This window comes from Notothenia coriiceps, unplaced genomic scaffold, assembly GCF_000735185.1.
Source record: "Notothenia coriiceps isolate Sejong01 unplaced genomic scaffold, NC01 NC01_scaffold00002200, whole genome shotgun sequence".
NCBI lineage: Eukaryota > Metazoa > Chordata > Actinopteri > Perciformes > Nototheniidae > Notothenia > Notothenia coriiceps.
The window spans coordinates 89,409-104,285 of NW_011334901.1; the positions used below are offsets into that span (position 1 = coordinate 89,409).

General features: G+C 41.0%; 2 protein-coding genes across 3 annotated transcripts in view; both read right to left on the reverse strand.

The window, feature by feature from the left end:
• Positions 1-8,353, reverse strand: part of LOC104966234 (sodium- and chloride-dependent GABA transporter 2-like) — a 12,552-nt gene extending 4,199 nt beyond the window's left edge. For both annotated transcript variants that reach the window (XM_010795419.1, XM_010795427.1), the window contains exons 1-10: positions 8,259-8,353; positions 7,325-7,513; positions 3,733-3,867; positions 3,055-3,195; positions 2,885-2,972; positions 2,662-2,794; positions 2,423-2,557; positions 1,320-1,423; positions 944-1,068; positions 742-854 (exon numbers count right to left, since the gene is read on the reverse strand). In XM_010795419.1, the coding sequence (XP_010793721.1) occupies positions 742-854; positions 944-1,068; positions 1,320-1,423; positions 2,423-2,557; positions 2,662-2,794; positions 2,885-2,972; positions 3,055-3,195; positions 3,733-3,867; positions 7,325-7,513; positions 8,259-8,265 (1,170 nt within the window). In that variant the 5' untranslated portion in view covers positions 8,266-8,353. The remainder of the gene's footprint in view (positions 1-741; positions 855-943; positions 1,069-1,319; positions 1,424-2,422; positions 2,558-2,661; positions 2,795-2,884; positions 2,973-3,054; positions 3,196-3,732; positions 3,868-7,324; positions 7,514-8,258) is intronic.
• Positions 8,354-9,946: 1,593 nt separating this feature from the next.
• The window catches only part of LOC104966380 (lysine-specific demethylase 5A-like), a 13,595-nt gene continuing 8,664 nt past the window's right edge, over positions 9,947-14,877 (reverse strand). Inside the window, exons 5-14 of the mRNA XM_010795570.1 lie at positions 14,449-14,573; positions 14,211-14,361; positions 13,955-14,075; positions 13,671-13,847; positions 13,126-13,304; positions 12,536-12,674; positions 12,243-12,422; positions 11,588-12,148; positions 11,335-11,493; positions 9,947-9,985 (exon numbers count right to left, since the gene is read on the reverse strand). Coding sequence (XP_010793872.1) covers positions 9,947-9,985; positions 11,335-11,493; positions 11,588-12,148; positions 12,243-12,422; positions 12,536-12,674; positions 13,126-13,304; positions 13,671-13,847; positions 13,955-14,075; positions 14,211-14,361; positions 14,449-14,573 — 1,831 coding nt within the window. The remainder of the gene's footprint in view (positions 9,986-11,334; positions 11,494-11,587; positions 12,149-12,242; positions 12,423-12,535; positions 12,675-13,125; positions 13,305-13,670; positions 13,848-13,954; positions 14,076-14,210; positions 14,362-14,448; positions 14,574-14,877) is intronic.

Below are 14,877 nucleotides of genomic sequence, written 5' to 3' on the forward strand. Positions count from 1 at the left end.
GGGGGGGGGGGAGATTATTAAATCTGGTTTTCAGCTGGAATAACGGAAAGACTTGTCAATGCCATCTCAGTTAAAGACCAGTTAGTGGCACCAGTGGTGCAGGAAGTACAGGAAGTGTTCAGACCCCTTTGTTCAAGTACTTATATGATGCAATTATGGAATGTAATAATGATATTAACAAACTGTACTCAAGAACAATTTTGTGATACTTGTACTGTAACTTAATTGTATTATACTTTAGAAGCCAATATTATACTTTTTACTAAGCTTTAGATACTTTACGGTTTCAGATTATTACCCAATACAAAATATAAATCAACTAATAAACGTTCACACTATAGCACAGGTAGTATTTGTGTTTTGATGTTCACGTCAGATAACTACAGTGCTGAAGATAAGATGTGCCTTACATATACATTCAAAACCAAAACTAATAAAATACACCCCATTATTAAACGCTACATACACCTGGGTGTAAATAGCATAAGTCTAAGGTAAAAAGTTAAATATAATTATAGGTAAAGATATCCAGCAGCAGTATATAAAGTAATGACAATGAGATCAACCTTTACCACGAAACATAAAAGGCATAAATAAATACAATACAGTCATTTGGTATGATTCTAAAACGGGCCATTACGGTAACAAATGCTTTTACTTTTGGTACTTTAACTATGCTTTGATTATTATTTACCATTATTTATTATTGACTGTATTCAGTGAGTGTATTTGATGACCTACCTGGCTGTCAAGCCCCAGAAACACGATCATGATGAAGAAGAGGGCGGCCCACAGAGGAGAGAAGGGCATCATGCTCACAGCGCGGGGGTACGCTATGAAGGCCAGCCCAGGACCTACACACAGGAGAAGATGTGAGCAGGAGGATATACAGACAGATTATTTTACTGTAAATGCCTTGAATGCAGCGGAGGATAAGCCTCACCAGATTCTGCCACCTCTGAGATGGGAACGTTCTGTTCATAGGACATGAAACCCAGGATGGAGAAGATCGCAAAGCCTGCCAAAAAACTGGTGCCGCTGTTCAGAAGACACAGCATCAGGCAATCCCTGCAACAAAGAGCACATGAATGATATTCAAATGTAGAATATTCCTTTTACCAGTGTTTTCCATTATTATTAAGCTTTAAACTCACACACATACATTTGATGATAATGTATAATGATGAAACAAGTGGGTTATTTCAAAAGTGAATATGTAGACTTGTTTCCATATTTGATCATGTTCTGAGTGTGACAGTGGAAAGGAACTCCTGTTTTCTGAACATGTAATAAAGAATGTGTAGATATTGTTGACATACTTGTAACAGTTATTGTTGTATTTGTTGTAGCTTCCCAGAGCAGTCAGCGACCCCAGACAGATGGCGTAGGAGAAAAAGATCTGGGTGCCAGCATCCATCCACACCTTACACAAAAGACACAATTTCAAATAAAAAACACTGAAACTGAAGTGCTGCTACACGTATACATATATTTAGCCACAGCACTTAGGATGATGTATGCCCAAAGGTGCCTTGTATGAATTCACGTGCAAATTCATAATCATTCACTAGGGTAGTTGCATATAAGTCGGTTATTTGTTTAATCATTGATTAACAAACTAAGATTTCATACATATAGAGAGGACGACCTGCAATAATCAGATTTGTTTACAATAGACAAAACCGGATGAGATTACACAAAAGGAAAACATCTAAAAAAGGGGTTTATTAACCTTGTGTCGAACTTTACTTTAGCAAATCATAACAAATATGCCATGGATTTTTTCTGCACATGATCCGATCGAAAATGAGGCCATCTAAAAAAAAACGCAAAATTCGATTTATATTGAGATATAATGTGCTGATTTATGTTTAAACATATATTTTATGTAGTGTATTATTGGTGTCAAGAATTATTTTGCCTGTACTTTTATTATTTTTTATTTATTTCTACTCATCATATTGTTTGTTTTTTACTACCACTGATTAAAAATAAATAAATGACACGCACACTGTATTTTGCTACGAATGGATTAAAAGCTATCATGTTGACATAAAGACAGATAACCACATATAATCGAAGACATGATCCCCCGTGGCTTAGGCAGAGATAACAACAAAACAGATGAAGAGTTTTGAGTAAAGCCAGGGTCTCTTCTGAATGAGTTAGCTTGAGCAGAGTCAGTAAAAGCTTGTGTTCACAGTCCCAGTGATGTCCTGACCTTCCATTGAGTCCCTGCAGTGCCTGCCTCTTTCATGGAGAGCAGATGGACCCAGCAGACACTGGGCTCCCCAGCAGAGAACCATGGGAGACCTGCATCTGCTGCACCATCGCACACACAGGCATCTTCTAAAGGCCCTCAAAGGGAATTTGTAGTTCTGTGCTATGGTGATAGATCTAAAATGGTGTGGTTTCTTGGTACCTGTGGGTCTGCTAGTCGTCCCAGGTCCGGATAAAGGTAGAACTGGATTCCGATCGATGCACCAGGCAGGGTGAGCCCTCTGATCAACAGCACGATCAGCATCAAATAGGGGAAGGTCGCAGTGAAGTAGACCACCTATATAGACACACACATACAGCAATGCAAACAAATATCAGATGTCATCCTTCAAGTACCCTCGAAATGTCTTTGGTCAAACTAAATAAAAAAAGTTCACCGACCTTTCCCGTGGATTTCACCCCCTTCCAGATGCAGAAGTAGCACATGACCCAGGCGATGAAAAGACACAGGGCCAGGTCCCAGTTCAGAGAGCCCATCTGGTCAATGCCTGGGGAAATCCTCAGCGCTCTCCTCCTGCAGGGACGAGGACGGAAACACAGAGATTATGCATGGCTGTCATTTCACAGTAGGAGCGTATCGCCAAGAGGTGAAATCTAAACTCACTCCCAGAACTCCAGGACAGGAGAGGTGGCGTTAGGGTCGATAACATGGTGGATTGAGGTGTTCCTTCTCGTAAACTCCAAGCAGTTTTCTGCGGGAAAAGGGTGAAACTTTCTTGAATGTATTGACAACATTAGTGGAGCTTCTCATGGTTTCTGCGGCTCTTAGGGTACCTGTGTTCCACGTGTTGTTGCACGACGACCAGGCCAGGTCCCAGGAGAAAGAGAAAGACAGGTAGAAAATCCCCCAGGCCAGAACAATGATGTAGTAGAAGTTCAAAAGAGCCACTATCACCTGCGTGCCATAGCCAATACCTGCAGAATCACCCAAATAAAATAATCATTAACACTAGTTCTAGGATTTCTTTGTATATCAGAAGATATTGAGTTAGAAATAATATAGCGAATGTTCGTTCCTTACAAAATGCCATCTTTATTGCCTTATTGAGCCATCAGGTTATTATGTTATGGTTTCACGACCGTCTTGGCCAGGGTCTTGAAGCCCTTTTGCCATACAGTAGGATTCATTTACAATGGGGAGACCAATTTCTTAAATGACTGATTTTGACCTCATTATTTAAATGTTATAATGTTTTTTTTTAAATGCTGGCATGAGATGAATTTGAACTAACAGAGGGGAAAGCTTTATGGTTGTTTGCACAATAAGAAAACATAGAATGCAATGTAAATAAAGAATAATGTGTGTGTGTGGTCCTTTGCTAAAAAAATCCCCTATAGCTTACTCATTGAGAACTGACCAAACCGCATGCATGTACTGATCAGTAAGCATTTCCTGATATCATTTATTGTTTTTCCTCCTTTGGCCTAAGGTTATAAAACTTTCCCACCCACCTTCAAACAGCGGGCTGATTTTCCTCCAGCAGGTGATGCCTCCCTGGCTGGTGTACTGGCCAAGAGCCGTTTCCAGGAAAAAGACGGGAACGCCGCAGGTGAACAGGAAGATCATGTAAGGGATGAGGAATGCACCTGAGTGAAGAGAGAAGAAAGGATTCTGGGTTAGAGCTATGCTTTCTGTTGGTGAATGCTTTCGAGGCCATAGGAAAAATGCTTCGTAGTCCATATTAACAAATCTAATTGTTGGTACTGTATGTGGAGTAACATCTATCTCTTGTGCCTTTCCAGGAGGGGCTGTAACCCTAACCTTTCCATTCATGCATTGGGTGATAATAAGGCAGGCGAACACCATGACTTTTATCTATTGTAGTTAAATGAGAAGAAAAAAAAAACTCATGTCACATGTTTGTGACATAACAATTGTTGTAATACTGGTTTAGGCCACAAGAGGCTGAAATGCATCACTACCTCGTACGAAAAATACTAAAAGCCTTCCTATTTTAAGGACTAAAACACAATTTATGTTCTTTGTGTTAAAGTAAATTAAATTAAATCTTAACAGGATACAAATAATGATTTAATCCCATTTAGAACTTGATGTTGCCTCTTGTGGTTAAAATTAGTATTACAAAAACAAACACATTTTTTTGGTCAATTCATTATTACAATTATCCTGACCAAAACATCACCGCGAAATCTTCAACAATCCTTGAAACTCAATAAGCTTCTTCTTTTTTGATTTGTTTTCTCAATTTTCTTACGTGGTGCTTTTATAATGCAGCTTGAAGTTGTTCAGCTGGGGGTCCTTATATCATCTGAGACTTTTTCTTAAGTTTATATCTCATGTAAATATAAAAACTTAATGAAACAACCTTTAATTGAATAATTGTTTGCAGGAATTCAATCCTAAAATAAAGGTGTAGATAAGTTTAACATCCTTAAAATCAACTTGGCCTCAAGAAGCTTTGCGACCATTAATCCAGAGGACATGTGTGCAGAGTTACAATCTTAATACAACCCAGAGCCTTCTTTTAGCAGCATAAATGCGGATCCAAATACGAAAGCAGATCCAAAGTTAAAGTCACTCTCTAGGTGTTAAATCGGTCGACCCTCTTTCTCCCTCCATGGGGGCGGGGGGGTCAGAGGTCAGAGCCGAGCGAGGTCACACTGCCATGTGGACGGAACTTTTCTCAACTTTCGAAGCGAGCAACGAAAGCAAAGCGACGCGACGGAACCACAATGCAGTTCGGCAAAGCGTGACGTCACCCCAAGTGAATGGGAAGCGTCTCCGTAAGTCCCCTGCATGTGGAGTATCCTTTGGAAATATGCAAATCTTAAGGAAACGTTACAAGCAGGGGCGGTTCTAGGGGGGGACCAGGCGGTGCCAGTGCCCCCCGAACACTGACTTTGGAACCCCATGTGGCCCCCCTGAAAATGAAAAAAAAAATAGTTTATGATTAAACGATTTTTTGGCTGACGGAATAGGCGGAACTAACGATATTTGTCATTCTAGTCGGACCCATTAGAGCAGGGGTCTCCAACACGTCGATCGCGAGCTACTGGTTGCTCGCAAACCCTCAATAGCCCCCCTTTACTTTTTTTTTTTTTAACGCAAGCCAACATCGCCACGGAGGAACACACAGCTTCTGTGAGCGAGCACACCTTTATCTATTTAATATAGTTGTAAAAAATTAAGTAAGAAATCATTCCAATGTGTACTATAGGACAGTCAACAACAAAAAAAACAGTTTAAAATGGGAGTGATTAGTAAAATATGCATAAATAAAAAGAAAGAATGCTAATTAGGTAACATAAGTTAAGAATAAACAAGTTTAAATGATTTGTTATTGGTTGTGATCATATTCTAAAGATGCTTGGATTATTGAAAAGTATACAGCTCCCTGTCATATGAGTGTTGAGAGCTGTATCCATCAATTCATTTTGTGCTCAAAGTGCACCAGATTGATGCATTTAACTTCAACATTTAAAAAAGAATCTTCCCCCCTAGAGGATGTGAGGTCCACCCCCAAATAAAGCAGGTTCAAATAATTTAATTGCATAAAATGTATTTTAGTAAATACTGACAAACGGGTCCCACAGACCCAAACAGCACACAAAGGTTAAAGGTAAGCATATAATAATGTGTAATGAAACAAATACCAATAACTGTATTGCATTGTTTTCTTATGCGCAATTACTTCATACTGTCTTTGTCTTTTTCAGCCTGCATTTATTGTGCCCCCCTCAGAAAATAACTGGCCCCCCCAGTCAAATTGGTCTAGAACCGCCACTGGTTACAAGATACATGATAATGATTCATGGAGAAAGACTCTGCCTCCACCCCTCTCTTCCTTTACCTATTACTGATTACATAAAACCTATAAAAAGCTTGTTTATTTTTCTGTCTATAACTTAAAACTCCGCTATTGTTGACACTGAATCACTGTGGAAATGTCTTGATCGACGTCTAGTGTAGATGATGTATTCCACGTACAAGAATTACTACATGAAAGAATACATGCCTGAATGTATCTGAAGTTCTAACTCCCAATGAGAATATGCAGTAAATGGCAAGATGTACTGGGGGACTTACAAAATAAAAATAAAAACCTCTTAAATGCTCTTTTAGTTACATGTAGACCTGACACACTGCACTCTCTTTCAAGCATTTTGTGTTGATGCCCCGTTGGGTGTCCGGGGATATTTGTCGTGCTCAGATTTTCGCCTCTCCGCAGGGACAGCTGCAGAGAGTAAGGAGCAACACCAGCTGCCTGACCTCGCTCGGCTCTAACCTCTGACCCCCCCGCCCCATGGAGGGAGAAAGAGGGTCGACCGATTTAACACCTACACAAGCATGCCCAAAATCTGATAACTGGATATGTGTGACTTCCTTCATCTGAGCTCAAGGTGGGATGATACTGTATGTTGGCTTGTGCGTGTTCTAACCAAAGACTGCATATTATACTACACTACGAAAAAAGGATCACATACCAGTTGACAGGACTATTGACGAAATTGGGGTTAAGTATCATCACCAAGGGCAATTGGACATGTTGACTGCTGGGATGAAAACAATGACTCTCTGATTGGTAGATAAGCCTTATCCATGGCACTCGTGAAACAGGACACTTAATGGATCACACGATACTCAAACACTCACATTTACATTACAATTAAAATAAATGCATTCATTGCCCCATTTCCCCCCATTGTGTCCTTTCCTGTTTTTGAATTGTTGTGTTCTTTGCCTTTGTAATACATGGAGCATATGTTTGCATGTGTGTGTAACCTTTCAGTCATACACATCCACCTGTATAAACATGTACAGGTTGACGTAGTTACCAAACTACCTGTTACCAAATATGCAAAGCATGTACATGTTCTCACACGTTTCAAGTTCATAGCTGTCATAAATGTACTTATTAAGTTCATGGAAAAATACTGCATGTGTGCACTACAGTGAATCTTACATGGAAATCTACTGTATGTCTTTAACTCATACCTCCTGCCATTGCTGACAATCATTTATGAAGTCAAGGAGAGTTCCAGAGGAAACAGACTTTCTTTCACCCACTCCTTTCACACTAACCTCCTCCATTCTTGTAGCAGAGGTAAGGGAAGCGCCACATGTTGCCCAGGCCGATGATGGAGCCGGCGACCGACAGAATAAACTCTATCTTGTTGTCCCACTGGCCCCGCTCATCCATCTTTTCCTCCGATGGGGCCTTCTTGACTTTGGCCATGGTGCCATTGGGGATGCCCGCTTTGGCAGCGTCTCCTACAAACCGGACCAAAAGAAGAGGACGCAGCAGCTTTAAAGGCACGTTGGGTTGTTTTCAACAGTCAATATGCCATGAAGCAAGGCACTAAGGACAGCAAACAGTTCCAGCTGCAGGGTGGGCTAAATTAGAATAATGTAGTTTTTACTGAACACCGATAAGAAGGATGGTATAAGCATGCACTTTGAGTTCTTTTCACTAAAAACCTTGTCTATTAGTAAGCAAGATATGATTGGATAGTGTAGCTTCTAGTTCACCAGCTTTGTAAATACCTGTCAAAAGTTTAGACAATGTTGTTTTAAATGCTCTTTTTTTTTATGGTTTACTAATAATGTTTGTATATTTCCGTTTATATTTTCAATTCTTTCAGTTTTTTATTGTACTTTTTTTTTCTATTCTATACATTTGTGTCATTTCTTTTGCCGGAAAAATATAAAAAAAAGTATTATATTAATCTTGCAAATTTGATATTTAACTGAAAACACACACAAATGTGACACATTATGAGCTTTGTGTTCATAAACAATTGTCTGTTTTAAATTGCAATCCATAAAACATTTATTTTTTAACATTTAATGATAACTGTGGTAATCTGCAATGCAATCAAAATGTGTCCTTATATATTAATTAAAGAAAATAGGAATAAACCTTAGCAAAGGGACCTGCTGGGAAACGTGCATGGTTTTAAATTAAAAAAATGTGCAGTTAAAATCACCAGAAAATCAATTTGCAAAAATGACTTACCTTTCATTGCAGTGTCACCGGGTCTTCTCTGTATCTCTGCAGCAGTCTCTGGAGGTTTATCTCAAAATGCTCAAGTTTTAGGATTTAAATGACTGGAGTGAGAGGTGGGTGGGGGTGGTCTGTAATGCTAAACTAGGGCCGGCCTCTTTCTTTCCTTTGCCTTTCGTCTGCCCCTTTCCGAGCAAAGTACATCTCCTGTCAAGAATACATTCTTAAAATAAAGTCCAAAATAGGATCCCAATTGGATTACATTTGATGATATTGCGTGAATTACAGCTGCAATCGACCACCTCCACAGTACTCCAATTAACTAATGTAAATGTATCTTAATAATAAGGCTTGGATTTTGGATTTCTGAAATATAGTTCTTCTCAATTTCCTGCCAGAGGTCAAAGTTTTTCGCTGCTGAAATTAAAACATTTTAAAAGTCAACTCGGGCATTTTGATGCATTGATGGAAGAAACCAGTGGTGCAAAGTATACCTTTACTCAAGAATAGTACTTAAGTACACATCTTAAGTACTTTACCAGAGTATTTTCATTCTATACAACTTTATACCTGAACTATACTACATTTTGGAAGCTATTTTTGTACTTTTTACTCCTCTACAATTAATTTACCGATTTATTTAATAGCTACCGTAATTTTCGGACTATAAACCGCGCCTTTTTCCCCATTTTTCGACGCTGCGGTTTATATAACGGTGCGGCTAATCTATGGATTTTTACAGCTAACGGCCAACACCTTTAACTCTATGGGCTCCTGAGCCGGTCCGCGGACCCCCACCTTTAAGCGGCGGGTTCCAGCAGGAAAAGCTGGAGGCCGGAAAAGAGTGAGACAGGTAGCGCGCAAAAGTAAAAGTGGAACCGAGAGTGGTATGCCGCTGCTGCGGCTTATATTCAGGTGCGCCTAAGGCTTATAGTCCGAAAATTACGGTACTTAAATGAAATGTTTTAATGTAATTAAATACGATTAGTTGTTATAGATTAAACAATATGAGTGGGTTAACAGAAATGTAATTGGCAGCAATTGTGTTATATTTCCACATTTCCAGCTTCTTTAATGTGAAGTTTGTTCAAAAATATTTAGATATTGTTTGAGTTTTCTCTCCCATGAGTACTTTTACTCCTCGTACTTTAAGTACATTATCCTACTCTACCATTGTGGATGCAGTACTTTCACTTGAAATGTAGTTTTTTTACAGTGTAGTATTAGTACTTTTACTCAAGCAAAGAATCTGAATGATTTTTCCATCACTGGAAGAAGGGTACAAAGCACGTTTCTGATTTCACACAGCAGTATGTCTACCATTCTTGCTTGGGGAGAAAGACGTGAGCATAAAACAAATCACAGAAGCAAACCAACCATATAATGCTATAAAGAGATGGTTATTAACGCCTTTGTGCTCATTAGGAGAGCCAACGGTCGTACATTCCTCTCTCAGGTTGGGGGGTCTACACAACAAACAGTGGTCGATGAAGATGTTACGCAATCAATTATGTCCCATTACGGTTCATTGTGTTGATTTGTTGCGGCCCCTCGTGATCACATGCTTCCAACTCAGCACAGGGACAGAGGTGAGGGACCTGAGGCAAAAGTAGCTCCGGTCCGTTCGATCCGGATTTCACTTGGTTAGAGTTAGAAGAGACAAACCCTTCTCACCTCCTTCCTTTTTACTGTTTATATATTCATGTGTCAATCTTAGAAAATTGGCGCTTTCCCCCCACCTAGAAACATGAAGGAACCATGTTGAAACAGCAAGAATTTAAGTAATAGTATCTGAAAAAAGGGTAGGTAAAAATCAATATGATGTGTAAATTAATTGTTTTGCACAAAATGCATATTTTAACCGCTTATAATGAAGGGAAAAAACATATTCAACATGCAATTTTTCCTACCGGAGCTCCACAACATGCCAACACATGTCTCCCCTAATTGAGCTTAATGAGCAACACAGGAAATGTGAAGATTAACTCACAACTTACATCAACCTCTTGGTGACATAAGAGGCCACAAGTCACGTTTCAGGCCTAGGAATGTGACCCAACAATCATTCTGACGCTTCAGCAGAATCAAGGACACACAAACAAAAACAAACAAATGTTTCATTCTATCCTCTCTCCATTTTCTCTTTAAGACAAAAACAGGAAGTAATTCTTTACATTTTTTCTAAATATCAAAAAACAGGGCAAAACTAAAAACAGACTAATTCAACATTTAAAAAAGCATCACAATTGTTTTTCATTTGACTAGGAATAGTTTATTAAAAGGTGAGAAAAAAAGAAGAAAAAAAGCCACAATGCATTTTTTTTAATCGCGTAAAAGTATGTACATTATAAATAATTCCACTACATTACAACCATTTGTTTTGGCTAGTCTGGAGTCCTACGTATTGAGATTTTACTNTTGAAGTCAAGGGGCGAGAGAAAGATTAGCTTTCGATCCCGTTTGAATTGTGCCACGAATTACACATATGATGTTTGTCAATTTAAAAGATAATTTTGCAAGTCAAAAAATAATAATGTGTCGTCAAACTGTGAAGTAACACTTTTATGTGTAAAACCTCTCAATGAACTACATCTCCCACCTCGCACCACACACCAAGACGGCCGTCACGTTGGCACATTTCACTTCTTTCTTTCAGAATGAGGTGAAAAGTATTAAAAGAGGTGAAAATCACTCCAAGTCTGGGCATGTTGAGAGCTGTATACACACAATGGGAGTTAGTCGGTTCATTAGAGCCAGCATGCGGGACCGGGATTCTGGGATTTGTAGTCTTTCTAGTTGCATATTTTTCATAGTCTTATATTTCAACAGTTTTACGACAAACTGTGACTTTTTGGTCGTGGCACAATTCAAACGGGATAGAGAGATAAGTTTTCTCTCTCCATTGACTTCAATACATAATCTTTCCGAAATAAGGACCCATGGAGGGACTTCGCCTCTCTATAGAGTCTTGTGGTCTATTTCATGTTTACCCATTAGTGCCCCCTTGTGGTGCTTTTCATACAGGATTCCTAGACTCTTGTATTTATTGTTCGAATGCAGCATTACAGTGTGAAATCCAATAAAGTACCTGCAAATCCGGGTTGGCAGCAGCTTTCTGCAGCTCTGCGTTGATGATCTTCTCCGTTTTCTCCCGGGCAGCCTGCTCCACCATGCGCTGGCTCAGCACAGACAGCTTCGCCAGCGCTGAGGACAGCTCGTCCGTGGCCAGAGATTGACGCGCTCGGTCCTGGTGGGACAGTTAGACCAGAGTTAGGATGGCTACGGTTCAAAATAAAAGCATGTGAATGTTGTAACCTGAGAAGCTCTAACCCCATGCATACCTGCCAGCTCATCGCCCTCTCTGTCAAACACTGCAGGGCTTCTCCTTCTGGAAGACGCACCGGCAGCTTCTGCAGCGACACAAGCAGCGACAGGATAGTCTCTAGCCTCGGCCTTCTCGACCTCTGACACAGCGGACACAGGAACTTGGAGTCCTTGGTGTTGCTCTGCCAACCCACACCCGTCTTCTTCTGCGTTCCCGTTTTGGGCAGAGGCACGCAGGCTCCGTGGAACCAGTCCTTACAGAGCTCGCACTGCAGCATGAAGCCGCTGGCCGTCTTCCGGCACAGGCAGAACTTCACCTCCTCGATGCGGTCGGCCATGGCCATTTTGGCTAAGTTAGCGGCGCGGAGCGAGTGGATGGACTCCACCTCTTTATGCTCCTTTGATTTGAAGGCTGCTACGACGGTGGAAGGCTCCCGCGCCTCCTCCAGGCTCTCCTCCAGGTCGCTCAGGGCGTCGGGGTCGAAGCCTCCTCTCTCCTTCTCCATCAGCTCCTTCACGCGTTTCCTCTTGCTCTTGCTGTTGCCATAGATGCCGATGTCAATGCGAGGACTGAGGACCTGTCAGAAAAAGAAAGGCGTACCGGATTAGCAACATGTAAGATTCATACATCTGATAGACATGGGTCAAATACATGGTTTCACGGTGGCCCACCTGGAGCAGTGTGTACGTGGAGTTCTTCTTGAGGAAGGTGCGCGCCGTCCTCTCCCTCCAGGCTCGAGCTGAGGCCACCTGAGACTCCACCTGGCCCAGAGGGTCGAGCCGGACGGGGATGGAACGACCCCGGGCCAGGAGGCTCTCCAGCTGCTCCAGGTAGGCGAAGCTGCTGCCGCTCTGTCAGAGGGAGAGAAGAGTTGTTAGAGACATTGGAGCTTTTTAAGAGCTATAAGGTCAAATACCAGTCCCTCAAGAGGACACGTGACTTTAGATTGAACAGGTTCTTGTACCTGAATGGCTTCCACTTTAGAAGTCCACTCCTTGGCCTTCTGTAGGGCCTCGCGGAGGGCCAATATGTTAGGGAGGTACGCTGGGATGTTCCTAGCTTCCAGCACAATGCTCTCCAAGGTCACCAAGCTGTGTCGAGGCCTGGGGGGGGGGGTATTAGAGACGGACAGCCATGATTATCAAGTATGACTAAATGTATAGCTAACTATTTTTTGTAACTAGCACCAGTTAATTACAATAAGAATACTTCAATTTATCCCAGGGGTAATTCATAAAAGAATAAAAGAAAATGGTGATAAATAAATAAAAATGTAGCATAAATATATTGAATTGAACACAAGAAGTTTGTGTTTATTTGTATGAACATGAAAAGTTAAATGTCCCATAAAAGATACAATTTCAAAAATAAAAATGTATTTAAAACATACGAAGTAAGAGTAAAATGTCTAATACAAGATATATAAAATATGTTTTAATTTAAGATATATATATTTGTCTCTAATATGTTTTATTAAATGATGAACACTACGTAGGAGAAAGGGCCAACATTCCCATTTAGTATTTTGCGGATGTGTTACACATGCACGCTCACCTGGCCTGAAGGCAGCCGCGGGCCTTGTCCTCCCATCTCTCGGAGACAGTGAGGATCTCCTGCAGCTCGGCCATGGCCTTCTCCACAGCGTGGTGGGGGGCCAGGCCGACCCCCGAGTCTATCAGCCTCTTCATCAGCTCCAGGGTGACGCGGTGAGGCTCTGCCAGGGTGATGCGCACCTGGGAATCAGAACCAGAATTAGAATATTTGATTTATCCCGGGCGATTGTGACAGGTGCCACATTTTAGAATAAGAAATGTTAATTTTGTGAACAAACATCTTTATATAAACATTAGAAATAAAATGTGAAGGAAAAATATTAAATAAACTAAAGATATTCAACATATGGAGATAAAGTTAAATTGATAAAAGATCAAAAAATAAAAATGGTGACAAGTTAAAAGTGAAAATGTGCACTATGTCCTACAATATATAAAGTGGTGTATTCGAATTTTAAGATAAAAAAACGCTGAGTTTCACAGTTTAAAAAAGGTTGATGGTGAAATTAGGCCTTATAGGAGCTAAATAGCCGTTTGAGCTCTCACCTCATCCAGCCAGCGGGCCTGTTGCAGCTCCTGTTTGAGTCGGGGCAGCTCCGGCAGCTCCACATCCAGACCGCTGCCTAGATCCAGCAGGGCCTGCAGCTTGGAGGAATCGGGCATCTCGTCTGACAGCGCCACCTGGGCTCGCTCGTGGAAGTCCTCCACGTTCTCCAGTAACTCCTGGAGGAAGAACGAGGTGGAGGGTTCAGCAGTTATTCAATAGTTTTGATGGTGAAAGAATGGGGATGAGGCCTGGGTAAGCTTCTATGGTATCAAGGGGGACTCACTTTGACTTGTCGGGCCTGGCTGATGATGCAGGGCAGCCTGTAGAGCTGATCCACAAAGGCCTTGAGCTCATCCACCGTCAGTTTTGAACGATTACGACTGCTCTCAGAACGCAGGCGGCTGCTGCAGACACACGTGGGAAGAGACATATAGGTTAGCCTTTAATCAATTATTCTAAGTATTAGTGTATTCTAGGTTATCATTAAATTGCTTTTCTGTTGGATTACATTAAGGGTCCGTGTATGAACATCCACTGACCTGTGCCTTTGCTTGCGGCTGAGCAGCAGCTGAGCGACTGAGGAGCACGTCTCCGCCTCTTTGACCATCTCCCTCAGGCGACGGAACAAAGCTTTCTCGGGGTACTTCCTGTCCTCTGCATCCTCCAGCAAGACCTTGAGCTCAATAAGATCTAGGAGACACAAAAAAACAACCATGCAATGGGAGAATAGAAATATGCAACATGCATATATCCTGTAGTGCGATTTAAGTGTAAAACCTTTCTTGTTTTTCTGGTCGGCAACCAAGCCATCGCTGACCCTCTTTGCCCAGGTGTCGTAAGACTGAGCCCGGGTCTTGACCCCGTACAGCATGGCAGGAAACTCCTCCAGATCATAGCGATACCTGAAACACATCGAGCACATGTCAACATCAAAATATAGTTTATGTGGTGGCCACAACAAACATTTAGTGTTATTACACGGCTTGGTTAAATACTAGTCTCTTATTGGTCAATTTGAACATTCAGATATCTATTTCTCTATAGCAATAAGGACACTCTATAATACAGTTATAACACTGTAATAAGCGGGATAATGTGCAGCGAGTCAATAGTAATAATAATAATAATAATAATAATAATAATAATAATGCATTACATTTTTTATTAGAGCGCTTTTACAGGTGCTCACAGCGCTTTACAATTACA